Raw genomic sequence first — 20,697 nt, forward strand, 5'->3', positions numbered from 1 at the left:
TTCAAGAAAATCACCAGCAGTTTCCGTAAACGAGACTTGTATTTGACGTTTATTACGAAAAATGCCTTACATGCTCAGTAGGCTCAAATCTTTCCTATATATAAAGTCTTGCCATATCAGTAGGCTCAAATCTTTCCTATATATAGAGTCTTGCCATATTGTTATGGGACAATTGTTTTGTAGCTCTCGTTTAAGAAATTTAAAGTAATCATTAAAAATAACGGCACTTTGAGAATGTTATTGTTGTTTACATGTTTACAAAAACAGCAAGGATTTATAATATTTGCGAGAAAATAAATACACAAATAAATAAAGATTTGTGGCATAACGGTATTTACAGTGTAACCTGCCAATACCCGTCAATGTCTAATCCGGATCACTGTCAATATCAGCTTCATAATGCATCGCATCCCTTCTTAATTGTAGTATATAAACCCATACAATTCAGATACCTGCATATACCGGCCAAATATACTTGCTCCGATGGCATCCAGTTTAGACAAGTTACACTGTAGTATATCAATAAATTAGAATAAATTAACATTTGTAATTACAGTTATTGATTGTACAACTACATACAAGGGTTAGATACGTCTGTAATTGATTGCTCAATATGTCGCATACAAACTTCGTTTAACAAAGTAACCATGCTATGAACATATCTAATGTAACAACACAAACTTATCATCGATAACAATGTATTCTTTCCTTGCATATTGCAGAGTAATCTGCCCTTACAAGTAAGCATTGATTGTTACGTCATGTGTTTTCGACCGCGACGTCATACTTTTCAGAGAAAACGATGCGAGTTTCGCTCACAAAACAATGACGTCACAATGAATACTTTGTAATATGCAAAAACGACTAATTAACAAGTACGGAATTGTCATGGAATATTGTATAACAATAGTAGTATAACAATGATTTAAATGAGCAATATATTTTACGTCTAACAGAAAATCACCCAAAGGTAATCGATACAAAAGGAAAAAGTACTTTGTGAAACGGATATCACACATGGATGCACTTCATTAATTTAGGAGTTAATGATATTCCACCGCTGACAGATGGTATTTGTCTCTTTAAAAAACAGGTGCAGACGAAGTAGTATTATTCTTCAGTTACAAAAGTTATTTACTTTACACCATTACACCATTGAAAAGTTTGAGCTTCTAATTTTACTTCATGATAAATATATTAAAAATAATCAATTGCGTCCCGAATAAAAATCCGTGACACATCTTATTACATTGTTTTGTGATAAACCAAAGCAACATATGCTAAGACAATTTGAAATTAAACAGTTACATATCAAAGGCTCCATTTGCCAATGTGCTAGTTATCTCATTTCATGTTTTATTACCGTAATATTTAATACTGATTTTTTAGGATATCGTCCTTATCTTACTACATATAATTTTAAAATTAAATCTGGCAAGAAGTATTCCTTTCATTGAAAAGTTTGATTCATAAAATTGGTTTTGTATAACAAAGCATCGCGGAGGAAAACACATATTAATCGTAACAATTGTATATCAAAGATTTGTTCGTTGATTTATGTATTGACAAAATAGAATATTATCACAGAATCATACAGGTATATCTAGCTATTTCAATAAAAATAATACAACTATATATGAATATATTCATCTTAGCCGAGGATTAAAACAATACGTTACGATATTGCCATAGTTTATCCATATCGTTTTTATTTGTTCACGTCTTACTACATTTGTGACTGTTCATAACATGTTTTATTTGTTTATTTTGTGTCTTGATAAGGGATTAGATCATCGTCAAGCAGATTTGATAAATGGCATGTGTTTACTTTTAACATTACTAATATAAACATTAAATAGATAAACTTAAACAAAGTCTCTAAACAAAAAAAAATGTACTTATTTGATTTCTTCTTCCCTAAGTGCAAGTTAAAAGATAATAACACTTGCATAATAACACTTGCATAAATACCTAAAGTTTGTTTCAAATTGTCTTGAGCTGACTTGTAAGTATGTTACATATGTAAAATGTTATCTACCAAATTGATTATCATTATAGTATTGTAAAAATAATTGGCCAAAATATAGACGACCCAGTATCTTTAACATAGGCACCTACCATGGATATAGTTGAACCTCGCGTACTCGAATTTAATATATAATTAAATAAATATTTCTTGTTTGGTCCAAACTTGTACTTTTCACGTTAAACTGAACATAATCGATATTTTATATAAGTAAATTCAAATACCCGAATAAATGGAGTGTTATCATGCCCCGATGATATCGAGTGAACGAGGTTAAGACTCGAATTTATGAACGTTATATATATTAACTCGACGAATATATTCACAACTCATACGTATGAACGTCATTGATTGCAATACATCACATTTAAACATCGTTACATGCAATATTGGTGAACTATAAATGTAGTCTCTTGTATAAATAATGTTTTCCTTTTTTGAAAACATGGAATAGATTATAAAAACATGGCTGAAATTCTATGCAATATGTACTCTACAAATAACGCTCGATTGTTTTCGTCTGGCCAAAAATAATCTTCATTAAGCTATATCCACTAATGATCCTGACGCTCGACTATTTCGGCCTGGTCCACTAAAACTAGTCACTACGTTTTTATCAGGCAGCCCTGATTTGAGTTCGTTCCTTATAGAATTCACAGTAGAGGCAGGCGTCACGGCACTTTGAACACTCCTCGTGATAATGTCCATTTCATCCTCACCATTTGGCACCGACTTGAAAGGTTCTTTATGTTTCTGTCCAACCTTTCCGTTCAATGTTTTCATCTCCATCCCACCGCCGCCACCATTTTTGGCACGTTTCTTTGCTGCTTTCGCCAATTTCCTATCTCGTATAGATGGCAACATTGAGTTTTCTCTGCTTATTTCTGTGTCCTCGAATTGATCGTTCGGTTGCAAGATCTCTGTCGTTTCTTCTGCAGCCTGATCGCCATCTTCTGATAATGTAGATTTGCCCTTTCCTGCTCTACTAGCCAAATCTCCGTTTTGAGATTTGGTTGAGGACAGATCTACTGTGCTCCCTTTGGTAGACATTAGGTCCCTAGATTTTAAGAATGCGGGCTTTGGAATACTGTCTTTGGATTTTTTACCCACTAAATCAGCAGTTGGGCGTTTAGTTCTACCGCTTGGAGTTCTTCCAATGTTTGTTTGCTACAATACAATAAAGGAACAATGAATTTTTCCGTAATAATAAATATAATTATCACGTCGGAAACAATCCATTAAGTATAGACCATTTATGCGTGTCTTTTTTCTCCTACACCGAGCTAAAACTTTTCAATACACATAGCATTTTAGCATTTTATAATATAATAACTTAGCATTGCTAATGAGCTCACAAAGGCACTGTAACTCCGAGATTTATCAGCATAAACGATTTAAGCAGATGTTGGCTTCTGCTCAGAAAAACTTAACTGTTTTGTACCAGATCAAACACACCTTATATAACAAAATAATATTGAACGAAAACAGGTTCTCTATATTATTTAAATGTAAGCCAATAATATAATCGGTTTCATCTCTTGGTGTATTAGTTTACTGCGCCGATACGAATAAACTAAGATCCATTCTCCTAGAACTAAATTGTTTCTTCCTATCCTTAACAGAATGTCAATTTTATAAGTGTTTCAATTTTAAAAATCGCTAAGATATTATCTTACTAAATTGAGTCCGCAACAAGTATAAAAGATTATATCGTACATATTATTTTTAATATAACACTTTTCCGTTAATAAACCCACTTAATCCATCACAGTAAAAGTATTCGCCTTTTGTGAGTTATCTTATTGAAACTATCTTATCAACTTACCATCTTATTTGGCATAGATATCAGAGCTACTTGGTCGGCCGCGCGGTACGGGCTCCACGTCTGTAGTATGGGTTCGCCCTTATATGACTCCATCTTTAGAGGGCTGTGTTTCATTGTACCTGAAACGCAATAAAATACATTATATATTTATGTTTTCATTTCCAAACCAACCATAATATATCTATTAATACGAATGAACAGCTATGACAAAAATAACAGTTCAAGGATTGTTTTTTATCATTACATTGTACTGACATTATTGATTATAATACGTTTTGTGATAATTTTAATAACTTTTCCCCACAGTAAAGTTATAATTGATTATGTTATGGATTTAAGACATTATGCCATTTGAGTCATATCTTTCTTTAAAATATTGAATGTATGTGCAAGTAAGGTATATTAACTTACTTGAACCCCGGACATCGTACGATCTGAAATGAAAAAAAGGAAAGCACATTAGTTTTACTGTATGATCATATTATTAGAAAAAATATCAAAGCCTTGAATAACATTAATTTCAGCTGAATACAAAGACAGGTTGCAATTAACTAACTAAAAACAAACCCAGGACCTTAATGTATCAATGTGTTCCAAGCTGAAAACAAATAAAACAAATGAGTCATACAATAGAGTAAATGTTTTTTTTTTTTTTTGTTTTTTTTTTTCATTTATTCATCCCACTAATCCAACTTAAGGATTAACTTGAATATATTTTTTATGTTATGGAGATATAACACAAAAAATTTAGTATACTCTGAATAAATCGCGAAGTGGTTTATGTGAGAGTACACTCATATTTTTGTGTTATATCTCCATAACATAAAAAATCTATTCAAATTAATCCTAATAATTCAATTTTTCGATTTAGATAATCTCTTTAATACTCAAAATTCATTTCGGGACTCTTCTGTCTATGAAATCATAACGCCGTCATCTCGGCCAATCAGAAGCAACGTCACAAACGGCGACGTCATTTTTTTTTCCTTTATGGGCTAATAAAGTAATTTTTAAGCCAATGAAAATACTCGTAACAAGCAAAATTGAATTATTCATACATATTCCTAATGGTACTGCAAACCAGAATTCATCTTTGTGCGAGGTATTCGTGAATATACAATTTTTTATTTCGCGAAAGATTGTCTCTGCGATCTTAATTCAAACGAAAGCTAGTTAACAGTATACTATAAATCAATTAAATGGTTAGTTGTGATAAGCATATATTTCAATAATTGTAAAAATAACATGCTTGATTGCATAGGCATCCACTGTAAAATAAACAAAACAATGTTAACTGGTAATTCATTTGAAATCTACGTTATTCTCAGGTACATATAGTATTACGAAAATCAGATTTAGAAACGACTATCATGACTCTCACGGCCAAGATGATGCCGATGCCGATATATTGCAAATTAAGTTTAAATACCGGTATCGTGTCTGGAATCTGAAAGAAAGAAGCGTCATAAAGTTCCACTTTGATCGATCATGTCCTTAAAATTAACAATCATAATCGCCAGATAGACAAAACATGAGTAAACACTCACATCAACTTGCTTTTTTGATGGAATTTCAAACACTTTTTTAAATGTAACTGCCAACAACTTGCAGCATTCCGTTATTCCTCGACTCTTAAGCATGTTATATTTTAGGCTTTGATAAAGTTAAAATAACATAGATAGACAAGACATGTAGAATTATGAATTTACGCAAAGCTTGGGTTGTAAAATGCGATAAAATACGGACGTTTAATTACTTTTCGTTTGCATTAATATACATAGATGCAATATTATACCAATCGTAGAAGGCATATATAGACTTTTTTCTGATTTAAAAGTGTTTTATATGTTAAAAGATAATTTACAATGTAATCGTAAACGCGATACGTTTATATCCTTTTATCCTGCAACTACTGACATACTGATGGATTACTACGAATTGCCTAATCCGTTTTTTAACTTCACCCCGAACATTTAGGTGAATGAAACGTCATTCAGTCCAGCCTAAACGTGATGTCACATTCATCGGAATGGCGTAATTTTTACGATATCGAAACCCCTGTATTGCGGTATCGTCTTTTGCCTGGCTCATAACAAAGGTACAGTGTATGTAAGTAATGATGGATAATTATTGTTATTCATACAAGGAAACAGTGATATGTCGTATACATTAGAGAGGGTCACAATGATAGAGGGGACCGACACCATTTTTACATTGACGGATTAAAAAGAGAGTTGTCTCCCTTTGATAGAGTAGAAACCTCACAATTTGTGCACCTGACGGACTAAAAGCATAAAATTGTAAAACGGTTGTTTCTCTGATTAGGGTATCGATACTTTGAAACATAAGACAATATCTAAAAACAATAAACAGAAAAAAATTAAAAGGAGAAACAAATATGTGTGTCAGTGATAAAATTTCAATCTTTTACACTTTCATTCCCACAGAATTGTGTCTTTTATAAGTGATACCTCATCGCTGGATATTTTCGCAGTTTCATGATTTAATTTCGGGATTTTCATGTTTAAAATTTGAAAACTAAACTAATTAAACGTATATAAACGTATTCACTATATGGCGAGTACGTATGACTTTACGATATTTCATTAATTCGTGGAAGATTTTTCCCCGCCTAAGCAAACAAAAAGCAATGTCCCGCGAAATCACAAAAAATATTATTCCAGCGAAAATGGCCAGCTTTACGTATTTTTAAGTGAACAATTCATTCCGGGCGAAGATAAATATGTTACCCAATCGAAGTATTGTCTTCAGGAACAGAGATGGACTCGGAGCTGTGAATAGGAAGGGTACGCAGAAATGTATGGGTGACACACAACAGCTAAAGCAAAGAATGAATATACAAGTAGATACATACGTTATAAGATGTACAGTGAGAGCATTATAATGGTTTCGTGATGTCGTGAATCCGTTTTATGAAAGAAGATTGTAAAATGTGTAGTATCAGGAAACATTGCTCCTTTTCTGGTTAACATGAATGTGAACAGTCTCTTTATCATAACAGGCATATGATAAAACATGATGTAGATGTTTAAGGTGACATGTGACACATATATATGTAAAAGATAGACGGAGTTAGGTGTGGGTTACATCAATGTAAGGCAACCGTCATGTGCATATAGATGAAGTTTTGGTAAATAAGCCTAAGCAATAGGTAAGTTATCGGTCTCATTTACATGCATTGAAATGTACCCATGGATAATATCTGAGATATCTTTTCAATTCATACATGTGTTGGCAACATTTTTGTCTGTTGTATGTGCTAATAACGAGAAATAAGCAGGTTTTAGAAATAAATGAGTTTTCGTAAGAAGTAACTTTTCGTATTAGGCAAAAGGTGAGTAAATAAGAAATTGATCTCATTCATACAACAAGGTAGTTATACAAATTATGCTTGATTAAGGTATCTGAATTGATCTTATCATAAAAATGCTTTATTCTTAATTATGATATACACCGCCGACAAATCGTATTTTTTCACTATCACAATTAGGAGCAGACGATTTAGTATTTTTCTTCAGTTACAAAAGTTACTTCCTCACACCGTTACCAACATTGAAAAGTTTGAGCTTCTAATTTTACTTCAAGTTAAAAATATGAAAAATAATTAATTGCATCCCGAAAAAAATTCCGTGGCACTAAATCCTATATGGAATAAAGTACTGATTGCGCATGCACCAAAGGCAAAATCAATTACTTTATATCATTTTTTGTTGATTAGACATATATATACACGATAAAACAAACATTATTGTTCAAATAATGAATATCATTTATGGTCTGTCGGCGGTGGAGCATCTTTAAGATTGATTTTCATTTTTGGCTGCCGTTATTTATCGCCTAAAGAACAGAGGTATCCTCATTATAAGCATCGCCATGTAATAATTTGATTATGCTAAAAATTAGTTTTTCATTTTACACAGTTTTCTAACCTTTCTGTATAATTTTTCTCGGATTATCTCTTTTAATTTATTATAGCAGATAACTTATTGTGAATGTGTGAATATGGTTTGAACTTGTGAATCATAACACAACATCAATATTTATTTACCTAGAGACGGGAGACGATGATCGAGCTAGAAAGATGTCGTGCCTGTTACGCGGATCCAAAAGGAAGATAGAATTAAAGACAAAAGTCAAAGAAGTTTTATTTTTAACAAGAGGCCCATGGGCCTTAACGGTCACCCGAGTTAGAATATATAATGAAACAAATAATGAAACAAATTAAAGACATATACCGGTATAGTAAACTTGACCCCCTCCCCAAGGGGAAACATGAGACCCCAGGGTCATATAATTTACTATTTTTACGAAACAAACTTTAAGACCTTTTCATCTATAACGTGTATTTGATTCTACCATTTCCAGAATTTTAGAAGGATATTTTTTGAAGTTTTAGCCTATTTGACCTTTTTTGGCCCCGCCCCTCTGCCCCCAGGGGGTCGGCCTGAACCAATATGGATATGATGTTAAAATGCTATCTCAGGCTAATAATTCAAACCAAGTTTGACTCGTTTCCAATGAAAATTGAGCAAAAAATGCTCATAAATGTGTTTTCCCTATATAAACTATAGTAAACTTGACCCCCTCCGCAGGCCAGGGGGAAACGTGATACCCCAGGGTCATATAATTCACAATTTTTGTAAAGGACCTTAAGACCTTTCTATCTATGAAAAGAATTTGATTCTACCTTTTCCAGAATTTCAGAAGAAGATTTTTGAAGTTTTAGCCTATTTAACCCCTTTTGACCCCGCCCCTAAGGCCCCTGGGGGTCAGTCATAGAAAATTTGTTAATAGGATTTAATGGCCATCTCATACTGACAATTCTGACAACATTTGACTCATTTCCTATTACAAATGACCAAATAATGCTCAAAAATGTGTTTTCCCTATATAAACTATAGTAAACTTAACCCCCTCCCCAGGGGGAAACTAGAGACCCCAGGGTCATATAATTCACAATTTTTGTAAAGGACCTTAAGACCTTTCTATCTATGAAAAGAATTTGATTCTACCATTTCCAGAATTTCAGAAGAAGATTTTTGAAGTTTTAGCCTATTTGACCCCTTTTGACCCCACCCCTAAGGCCCCTGGGGGTCAGTCATAGAAAATTTGTTAATAGGATTAAATGGCCATCTCATACTGATAATTCTGACAACATTTGACTCATTTCCTATCACAAATGACCAAATAATGCACAAAAATGTGTTTTCCCAATATAAACTATAGTAAACTTAACCCCCTCCCCAGGGGGAAACTAGAGACCCCAGGGTCATATAATTCACAATTTTTGTAAAGGACCTTAATACCTTTCTATCTATGAATAGTATTTGATTCTACCACATCTGTGAGTAGAGAAGAAGATTTTTGAAATTTTACTAAATTTTACCCTTTTTGGCCCCTCCGGCAGCCCCCTGGGGGGTGGGGACCATATAATTCACAATTTTGATAGGCCTTATGCCTTAGAATGTTTGTGCAAAATTTCATTGAAATTGCTTCAGCAGTTTTGGAGAAGAAGTCGAAAATGTAAATTGTTTACGGACATACGACGGACGACGCACGACGCACGACGGACGACGGACGACGACGGACAAAAGGTGATTAGAATAGGTCACTTGAGACTTCGTCTCAGGTGACCTAAAAATGCCCCTTTTCAAGAAAACATTTCTTTAAGAAAGATATTTGCGTAAAATGCGTTACAACACCAAATAAGGCAATACAATGAGTAATCGAAAACGCAAACAGAGATACACGTAATCTGAGTAGATGTAAGTTTTATAGGTTCATGCTTAAAACATACAGTACACTGTTATGATAAAAATGTAAACTAGTTCATGTGGAAAAGTTACAAAATTCGGAAAGATATATGCATAGATATAGTTGGTTACACAAACAATACATGAAGCTTAGCTGATTTGTATACCCGTATTATTAGTTTGTTTTCGTTGATAGATACCTATCTACATCAGCAAAATATGGGTTTCAAGCAAAATGGAATTTACCTGATGCAATGACAAAAATGATTTTTATAAATCAAGGAAGATTTGCAGTTGCGAAAAATAAAACATATTTGCTGGTGTTAAATGCTAATGTGCGAATAAGAAAGATAAAGAACGACGAAAATATCGTCATATATATAATTGAACTAGTTGCATCCATGGAAAATTCGCAAATACATTATTCAGATTTTGCTAAATTTTGAACATACATGTACGACGTGCAAACTGAAACTTATAATAGGAGTGAATTGATTTGGGGAATAGATGAGTTTACCCTGAATAAGGTGTTGGTGCCCTCGAGTCTACAAGTATGACTTCAGACCTGAAACCAGTATGATACATTGGTGAGAGCAAACATAAGTTTCGTTAAGTAGCACCTCAGGAACAGGCGTTATAAACATGAGCCCCTCGTGACCTGTACACAAACGCCGATATCAAGCTTACAATAACAAATGAGCAATCATATTATAGCACAATAGATAGTAACAATATGTTTTACATTACTAATTATTTATTTTACCATAATTATCTTTTTTCAAATGTAAATGACCTACCAACAGTGAAACCTGGCTATAACGACCGCCCGAATGACGTATATGACTATGTAGTCTGTATAAATAAGTCGAATTGTCTGGTCGTATTAAACAGGTGGTCGGTTTACATAAAGTAATGCGAATGAAAAATCAATATGACTTTATATAAAGGTTTTATATATGATATGAAAATATCAAATAAAAAGATGAAAATATATAAAAGTTTTAAGATATCAAATAACACTCAGTTCATAATGGAAAAGTGACATTGGTGAACAAAGCATACAAAGACGTATTTTACTTTGTAGGTTTAGGGTTTTGGTAACACTCCTTTATAAATTCTAAGTGATGATATCATTAATTGTAAAATCATATACTAGCAGTGTTTCTTTTAAAGATATGAATTTGAGATAAAAATAAAGATTTTACAATGTATGTATACTAACGGTGAATGAATGGACACAATAAACAACAATTATAGTGATTTGTGTACAATAGACAGAGTGGGGTCTTGTAAAGAGGAAAACAGGATACCGGTTTTAAGTTTACGGAATACTACTTTTTTTTTCCTTAAAATCACATATTTCTTTAGGGTGAAAAATGTGAAAATGCAATTATATATCAATATCGATAAAGTACTATTCGAATGAATTAAAAGTATGTAAATTATCTTCTTTTGATTTAAAAAAATCCTTGCAATATTCAGTGTCATTTTACTCTCAACTCTTATAAAAAGACAACTCATCCAATCATGCATATGATTTTGTCACTGATATATATATAGCTGCCAGATTACAAAATTCCTTATATGCATTTGTAGATACAACATCACATGCAATGATGGGTCATGCAAGAGTTACCCGTATAAATCGAAATCCTCTTGTTTGTCCCTGAGAAGTTAGATAGTGAAAAGGCATTGAAAGACAGAAATGATACTGAGACTTGATTCAAAGTTGAATATAAAAGATTTAAATATATAAATAGACCACGAATGATTTATTCATAATCCATACTTATAAAAGTCGATGTTGTATCTCTCTCTAATAAATGTAAAATATCATGGATTTTGAATGAATTCTAAATACTTTACATAATAATGTTCTTTTGTGAAAATATGAAAACAGTAAGACATTGATCAGAAGACATTGAAACCTTTAGTTATTTATAGGTATTCAAAAAATATATATATTGAAGTTTTTGAATTGAATTCAAGATGAATTAATTTCCCATGGGAAATGGACAGAATCAGATTACCCTATAGTCAATGCGTCGATATCAGCAGGATATACTTTGTTCGCGTTCCTGTGACAAGAAAAGGTATTATCTTAGTTTAAAAGAATAGTTTATTTTATTTTCATGTTCTTTTCGATACAAGACGTAATGCACTACGAGAATTACTGAAAATTAATCTAAACATTAAAGATGCATATTGAAACATACATCAACATACATCAACACTTGGAAATAACAAGTCAAAGAAAGATCAATTTCGATATCTTCGCCGAAAATACTATACTGGAAAGGTTAGAAAATCCCATGATTATTATAACAGTGTGGGTATTTCATTCCGTATATTATGATTAAGGATATAGTATTTACGATAAACTTCGTAATTATTGTATTGTTCTCTCGCTCACATTCCCATGCGTATAGTATTTAAATGTACGACAGCATAATATTAAAATAAAAAAGCATTGCTTGAAGTCATATAAAATAATAGTAAAGTCAGAAAAAGAGACATGCGTACAGTATTTAAATGTACGACTGCATAATATTAAAATGAAATAGCATTGCTTGAAGTCATATAAAATAATAGTAAAGTCAGAAAAAGAGACATGCGTACAGTATTTAAATGTACGACTGCATAATATTAAAATGAAATAGCATTGCTTGAAGTCATATAAAATAATAGTAAAGTCAGAAAAAGAGACATGCGTACAGTATTTAAATGTACGACTGCATAATATTAAAATGAAATAGCATTGCTTGAAGTCATATAAAGTAATAGTTAAGTCAGAAAAAGAGACAAAGAAAATGGATACTCTGATACCAGAAGTACGAGAAGCAAAACTAAAATGAATTTGCCTTTATCAAAGTGTTGAAAAAAAGAAACTGTATACAATACTGTAACATCAAATTTCTTTTGCGATTTCTGTCTCAACAAGCTCGTGACGATTATAAAAATTACATTTAAATATTGATAAGAATGAGCATTCGCTGATCTTATCTATCGTCAATTTCGTGAATGTAAATTAATATTTCACATTAGAAAAAATCGGTATACAGTTTCATATCAAAGACTTTGAAAGTAAATCTGTGGTTTAAGAGGACCATGCTTCAAATATCTGTTGAATTAGCTGTGTACATCTAAGCTAATAAAATAAATGAAAATAAATAAAATATGGAAAGCAACATAACTCACAACATCAAAACACCATCCATCAAACAAAGTACTGTATGTAATGATTGTAACATTTAGAAAGAAAGAAGAAACATTTTAAGATAGAACAAACATGCATTTTTTATATCTGCACCAACTTCAAAAGCAGGAGGAAAATATTGCATTCTCAGTGCTCCATCTTTGAAAACTCGACATCCAATGCTTTAACCCCGTGAAGTATTTCATCAATGAATCTAACAAAACAAATTAAAGGCATTAAGTTCCTTAGTGCAAGGCATAGGATGGGGCGACACCTCTAAGCTAACATGCAAGCATTGCAACTTGAACCCAATACTTGTGGGTATACCTTTGGTTCAGTAGCATCAATTGTGATCTTGACCTTGGACTCGTTCTTGGGGAATGAAAACTGCATGGAAATAATATCTTTTTTCACAATACATGAAATAATACAGAAAAACACGTTTATAACGAACATGCTTAAAGCGCGTTAATGGTTATAGCGTCGTAAGTTCCACGTCAGAAATTCATATAAGATATATGTAATATTTATATAACGAACTATACATAATAAAGTAATTTTGTTGTCCCCAGAGGTTTGTTACAACCGTGATTTACTCGTTAATACAATCGAACAGTCTTTTCTTAACTAAACGTTAACATAATGTATAAACAAGTGTCCACATGGCCCAGCATATTTGACCGGTGTAGACAGGTTCCGTATTATACACGTTTTAATTGTTATAACCTATGAAGGAAAATATCATATAAATAAGTCGGAGCAGACAGTGTTCCTAATTAGACAAAATCCGAAGTCGTTAACAATAAAACTGCAATTTTAACCAGTAGGCGATCCTTGAATACATGCCCTTTATATCCCGATGAACACATGCTTTCTGCTACATTGTAAATTTCCATTGTCTTAACTTCTTATTCTATTGTAACGTAAGATAGACACTACACATCAATATATATGAATGAAAATAAGCTTACCCTTCATCCTCTGGTGGTTGATTTTGGATTACACTAGTTTGGGATGGCGATATCAACGAAAAAGCGTCGTCAAGAAGCTCGTGCATTCTACTGCGTGCAACGTTTAAGGATTCCTTTGCAGTCAAGGCCATATTCTGTAGGAAAATTTATCAATTATAGAAATTTAAAGCAGGCATCAAATAGGATGTATTAAAGTTGTTCATTATTGGCCATCATTAAAACATTAGCTTATCAATATAATCAATATATATATATATATATTACATATACTGTACTATGTGAAACATAAAATAGGTTATTACATCCATACAATTTAATAAATATATTTGCATTTAATATAAAATGGAATGTTATTTTTGCATTTGCAATTTTCAGAAACTGCCCAAAATTTAAACGTGATAATAATAAACCCTGCCGGTATATTTTTCATTCATACAATAACCAATCATTTATAGACTGAGTTAAAGTGTACACGGAATGGTTTGGTATATAAGGCTTGATAAATGCGTCTTTGGATAACATTTGGAATGGAGAAAGTACGAGTTTCATAGCGATTTCGGTATTAGAGATAATGCGACTTTTCTCTAGAACACACCTGAAGCCCCAAGCCATTGACCCCGATTCGGGACCCCTGACCTGTGACGTCACGAGGACAACGGGACCTTATTCTACTCGTATAAGATAGAGAGGCGATTTTTAATGTCTGCTATCTAATATAAACTATCTGTTTGTAAATATCGATTTTGGAGACACAAATACCTGTGTTCATGTCCGATACCTATTTAATATTATCCTTAATCACAGATATGAGTTTGAAAAACGCTTGAAAACAGGGATTTATATACCATGCATACATGTATATTGATGTACCTGTCTTAGATAAATGAACATCTCTACGTGATTACTGCATAATTATACACAATAAAATGTTCATAATAATCCACGTACGTTGTATATCTGCGGTGGTTGGAACCACATATAATGTGAATATTATATCAAGGATTCTTGATTATGTTATCCAAAACCCGACTCGGGTCTTTGAATGTCTACTGGTCAAACCCGCTTAAGAAATTTCTGACTTTTTTTTTATAAAACCTGCCCATACGAATTAAGGTATTATTCCAAACAGATTTTTTTATATATGTAAATGCATCTACTAATTGCGTTATATCTGAAATCAATCCATTTGTTTTTTTTACGAAATACATTCAGCTTTCATATAATACACGTACAGTACACTCGACGACTTGTTGATATTTCGCTCAAGTTCATTCATTAGTGTCTTTAATTGAAAAATAAACCATGCACGGGTTAGACAAAAACAATGAGACTGGAGATGTCTATGTGACAAGTCTAATCCAAGTAGCAGATATCAAGTTCGGAACAAAAACAGAACTGTAATTCCGAATAGCAAATGTCGTGCTGCGTTAATCTCTAACCGGTATACTGCAGTACCTAAACCGCGTGGTCAACCGTGACTAATGAGGGGGGCTAACCAGATTACGTAAGAAAGGTGTTTAGTGACCTGTCACGCTTTGTTGATTAGCTCGCGTGAGGTGTCAAAAGTAAGATCACAGGTAAGTTAGCGATGGACCATCATGTAATTGTTGTATAATGTAATATTTGTTTACACTTATAATTCCCTGGTTTACAGTAAAATATACCGTTTCAACATAACATTTAACAAGTGTATCAATCAGTAGATGTACAGTATATATTTCAGAAAGACTCATTATACATTTGTCTTTGCATGTATATATGTTCTGGTTACACGTAAATGTAGTTTTATAACAAAAACAACAAAATTATTTACAAATGGCATGTCGAGAAAGAACAATGCAAATATAATGCTCATTGTCAGAATTTTCATATTTCTGATACACTGTAGTTGTTAGATTTCGGATATCCATCTTTTTAACTCCCCCTCCTAATTTATGTCTATGATATCTACGTGTATTGAACTATGAAATACATTTAAAACATTTTCTTTTCGTAATGCTGGATCTTGAAATCAGAAACATATATACATATATATTTCTGTAGAAACTCATAGGCCTAGAGAGAATTTTTTTTATATAGAAACATATTCAAATGGATAATTATAAGACCATCATTTTTCGAACTCGTCTCTTTTTAGATCACATTATGAAAATTGAATATTTCAAGGTTTGATAATTTAGTAAGCTGTTAAAACTGAGATAAGACCTCTAGTTAAATGTTTTACACAAGGTACATCTGGCTTATACCAGAAACATAAATAACTTATACATGTTTCCGCTAATCTACGAATTTAGCCTGATTTCAGTTGCAATATTTCCCATCATATATATAATTAAATCGTCATAATAACTGTATACTTAATATATATATTTGTAAAATTATCGTAATCCCATTTCAGCAGAGATTTAAATAGTATATTTATTATATTATATTTAAATCTCTGATTTCAGGAATATATATACGTCCCCCTTTGTGTTATAACCCCACTACAAAACACCTCACTGCCGTTGTCTCGTGACGTCACATCCGGTTATTCCCCAAATCAGCGTGAGCGGCCGATTCACTGATTAGCAGTCGATATACAGGTAAAAATCGAGCATTTCGGAGGGCTGTATCTCGGTACTGAAGCGGCCGATTTTGATGCGGTTTTCAACATTCTTGTCAGGAGATCAAACAGAATAACATATCTAAATATTATTTTCCGTTCCGTGTACACTTTAAACATAGATACTTTTATAAAGAATGAGTAGCTTAAACCGATGACCATGAAAATGTACATTTACCCTAAGTATTTTCATTATCTACTCATATATAACGTTTGGTAAAATTCATGACAAAATGAATCTGTAAGAGCGCTGTCAATGGTTTTTTTAAATAGCAATAGTGACCTCGACCTGATTACCTTTACATTCAAATGTATTCATTATGTTTTGATTATCAACATATTTAAACTATCCCCACTCGGTTTCAACGACAGAGGACTAATACATCTGGTTGGATTATCCTTCATATATACTTCGAAACTGGTTTATACAATAAATACAAGTATTTAGGTTTTAAGTCTGGATTAAAAAAATGTATCACAATTACAAACATATTGTACCACACAAACAAGTGTTACAATCAACTTATTATGTCAAGACAAAACAGTGGCCAACGTAGGCTTGCTTTTGCTTTTATTTGTCAGAAAATTGCCTAAATGCAAAATGTATTTGTCATATACAGAACTTTAAGGAATCTTATGACTAATGAACTTATTTGTATTGGTTACTCACGTCATGGCCCTCCAAATTACTCTTTGATCTGAAAAAACAAGATACAAACAATTGATTTTTTCCGGATAAAAGAAAAACAATGATAGCTGTAGCGATGAATAATTAAACACGATTTATAGGAAAAAGGTATTAAATGACACCTTATCTCTCACATAGTTCCTTCTAGTCTCTACAACCAAATCAATACTGATACAAACAGGTCCAGCGACTCTCAGCAGTCAACAACTAATTTTGTTATCATTATGTTTGATTTGGCTTTGTTTTTTACCTCCTGCTTTAAGGTTGATAATACACAAGTCAGGTTCTGATTGAGAAAACCATATTTTTTTCGGCACAATTCTAGCTAGAGTAAGTGAGAGAAAAAGCAGCCAGAGTTCAAGAGACAACATCATCTACCTACGGCAGTACTTAGCATCTCGCATATTGGCTTTATAATAAGATATCACTACATCTCTTTGCATATGTCGACAAATACAGTTTATGTGAATGTGGCCTTCCTGTAGATAGTTTTTGTGGTAGAAACATGTCACACAACTTGAGGGTTTCAAATATGGAATCAATGTCACATTCGAGATATTTTTAAGAAAATCCTTTTAAGTTATTTTTTAAAAGTTGCAAACGAAACTCGCTAAAGCTAGTGTTTTCTGTCATTTTTAAAATAACTCACTCGTGTGCAACACATTTTTATATGCAATATATACTCGTTATAAACCTTTTTCTATATATTTCTGAAACAACAACGTTACACTATGCAGATGAAACTGTAAAATAACAACTTTTAATTATAACTTATATCGGTCATTTACTGATAACATGCGTATGAATGTCGTCAATCATATTTATTTGAATATTTAAACGTATTGGCAGTCCGGTCGCCGCACTACTAGCTAGGATTTGACATATATATGCATCTGTATGCTTGTGAAATAATGGCTCTTACCACTTCCTGCCACTTTGTCCTGTTCCCTTCGTATGTTTTCAGGTAATCCTTGTTGAAAATATATTTCCCATCGTTTCTTTTATTTTTTTTTCTTATTATTGCTTTAACAATCATTTCGCTCTTAATTGCCCAAACTTAAATTCCTCATTGTTACACCTTTAACACGCATATGTTCTATCAGTGTTTACTCACCCTCTCTTTTTCTTGTGGACGAACACATCAGGAAGATCCTTATTGTTTGACGGAGCTTCCAACACATCATCAATTTCCTCCTGAGCAGCTAAATACTCCACCATCAATTGATCAGCACTTTTATCTGTAAATGAAATACAGATTACATGAAATATGTCCGTCAGCTTAAAATCCATCTACACTGTATCATCTTATCATACGGCGATATAATTTTTCGCTTTTAATGTCTCGTTTTTTATCAGATCGATTTAATTTCTTGATATTAACTAACAGTGGTGACTGCGTAATGCTCAAAACTTATATAAGCAAACGGTTAAAATTCTATATCTCACCATTATGCTTTTCTTTCTTTTTCTTTTCGCGAATTCGTTGTTTATTTTTCTTTCTTTCTGCTGCTTTCCGTTTTTTGAGTTCATCTTCTTCCTATATTTAGACAATATATACATGTATAATTCAATAACACACACAGACAAATAAACATACATTTCTCTCCAGATATACATATTGTGAACGCGCTTATTTTAGAGGTAGGTTTATTTTAGCGCTTTTCGCGCTGTTTTTAAATCGCTAATTCATATATAGCGCTCATTATTGCTCACAATATACGAACAGATTTTTAGCAAAAACGCACGTTGCAAGTGTATCTGGAAGAGGAACAAAACAGCATTTATATACATTGAGATTTACAAGCCATAATATATTGTCCATCCTGTTCTATTTTCAAATCAAATAACTCTTCTGATTTAAATGAATTAATCTAAAATTGCACTGTGCTTTCCTCTTTTTACATCAAGTCATTGGATAATTTAGTCGTCAAAATGGTTTGTAACTAAAATTACACGCATCATACACAATTTCAGTGATGATAAAATAAATACCACACCGCAAATTACACTATAATTGGAACGTTTAATGATTTAAAAATACTCTTATGGTTTGCGTTATCGTGATATTAAGATACACAACTTTGAAATTGTTTGAAACTTAGCCCCCCTTTTTAAACGCATACTTTGTAATGTTTTTTCAGCCTTCTACATTATCTTTAGTATAAATTCAGGTTATGGAATGACTCATAAAACAGCTGTATGTTACAGCAACATTCTTTTTGTGGACTCCAATAAACGTTTTGAAATGTTTTGTACTTATAATATTCATGAATTATTAGCTCTAGTGTATCTTTTTCAATTCTCACACTTTTTATTACCATGGACTAGACACGTAAGTGATTTTGCACTCCTAATTTCCATGACAATACACTCATATTTGACTGTTGAGAAACACTAAGCTCAAGCTCTATTGAAATATCCCAAAGACATTAGATTTTAGATCGTGTAGAAGCCTTGCGGTTAAGACATTATTTACTAGTAATAGTAATTGTACCTTACCTCTGCGGAGTAATAAGCATTTTCTGTTAGCGGTTGTGATTGAGGAACTAGTAAACTAGCAGGATGAATGGTCTTTGTAATCACTTCGTCATCCTCCATATCTCCATCTATAGGAACAAGTGCTTAACAGTCATATATATGTAGTATACAGAATATTACAAAAAATATAAATCAGCTAGGCTTTTCTAGGATTCGTTAGTGTTTCCATAGACAAAATAATATCAATGTTCAACCATCGAAACCACGACGGAGAACTGTAAAAATTGACGTGAATATTTTATTGATGATTTTGTAGAAACAAATCATTTTAAAGATGCTCCGTCGATGACAAACGGTTTTTTTTTCTTTTTCTTTTAAGCAAGAGTAGACGAATAAGTATTTTTCTTCAGACACAAAAGTTCTTATCTACATCATTACCACCATTGAAATGTTCGAGCTTTTATTTTAACTTCAAGATAAAAATATTTTTTTAAAAATGCATCTCGAAAAAATTCCGTGGCACAATGTAGTACTACATGGAATAAGGTACTTAAGTTCTATCGGAGGTGGGGCATCTTTAAATATCATTTTCCCATTTAAAGGTTCCCAGTAACGTTTATTTATATCATTATACAGAAACCATAAGGGTTTACCCCAACAGCTATAAGGCGATATGTTTAGTGATTTTTGTGTGCGGTTATTAATAATTACATGTACATACTGTAAACAAATTGATTTTCGCGTGCGATTTAATTACGCGTTTATCACGGACAATGAAGAATCGCGAAAATAAATCTACGAGAAACAGTTTCAAATAAAGGTAAAGTAAAATCAATAAGGTCCCCATCGCGAACTAAAATTGTCGTCAAAAAGGAAATCATTGAAAAATACAGGTCTCCATCGCGAATTTTTAATTGTCGTAAAAACAAATCAAATACAGGTTAAGTAGAATCAAAGAGGCCTCCATCTCGAACTGTATTTGTCGTCATAAAGAAATCAAATAAAGTAAAGTAGAATCAATGAGGTCTCGATCGCGAACTTTAATTGTCGTCATAAAAATTAGTACAGGTAAAGTAGAATCAAAGAGGCCTCGTGTGCGAATTTTAATTGTCGCGAAAAAGACGTTTTGCTTGA

The 20,697-nt window shown here is 32.5% G+C and overlaps 1 protein-coding gene across 5 annotated transcripts in view; it reads right to left on the reverse strand.

Moving 5' to 3' along the window:
- Window positions 1-270: 270 nt before the first annotated feature.
- Window positions 271-20,697, reverse strand: part of LOC138330092 (uncharacterized) — a 29,706-nt gene continuing 9,279 nt past the window's right edge. Inside the window, exons 7-20 of one of the 5 annotated variants that reach the window (XM_069277463.1) lie at window positions 19,585-19,691; window positions 18,532-18,622; window positions 18,200-18,323; window positions 17,068-17,095; window positions 13,793-13,926; window positions 13,149-13,208; window positions 11,656-11,703; window positions 11,262-11,291; window positions 10,143-10,190; window positions 7,921-7,962; window positions 6,602-6,643; window positions 4,263-4,285; window positions 3,852-3,970; window positions 271-3,193 (exon numbers count right to left, since the gene is read on the reverse strand). In XM_069277463.1, coding sequence (XP_069133564.1) covers window positions 2,567-3,193; window positions 3,852-3,970; window positions 4,263-4,285; window positions 6,602-6,643; window positions 7,921-7,962; window positions 10,143-10,190; window positions 11,262-11,291; window positions 11,656-11,703; window positions 13,149-13,208; window positions 13,793-13,926; window positions 17,068-17,095; window positions 18,200-18,323; window positions 18,532-18,622; window positions 19,585-19,691 — 1,523 coding nt within the window. In that variant the 3' untranslated portion in view covers window positions 271-2,566. The remainder of the gene's footprint in view (window positions 3,194-3,851; window positions 3,971-4,262; window positions 4,286-6,601; window positions 6,644-7,920; window positions 7,963-10,142; window positions 10,191-11,261; window positions 11,292-11,655; window positions 11,704-13,148; window positions 13,209-13,792; window positions 13,927-17,067; window positions 17,096-18,199; window positions 18,324-18,531; window positions 18,623-19,584; window positions 19,692-20,697) is intronic. The other 4 variants (XM_069277464.1, XM_069277465.1, XM_069277466.1 and 1 more) reach the window with 4 other exon arrangements.

Source organism: Argopecten irradians, chromosome 8, assembly GCF_041381155.1.
Source record: "Argopecten irradians isolate NY chromosome 8, Ai_NY, whole genome shotgun sequence".
Taxonomy (NCBI): Eukaryota; Metazoa; Mollusca; class Bivalvia; order Pectinida; family Pectinidae; genus Argopecten; species Argopecten irradians.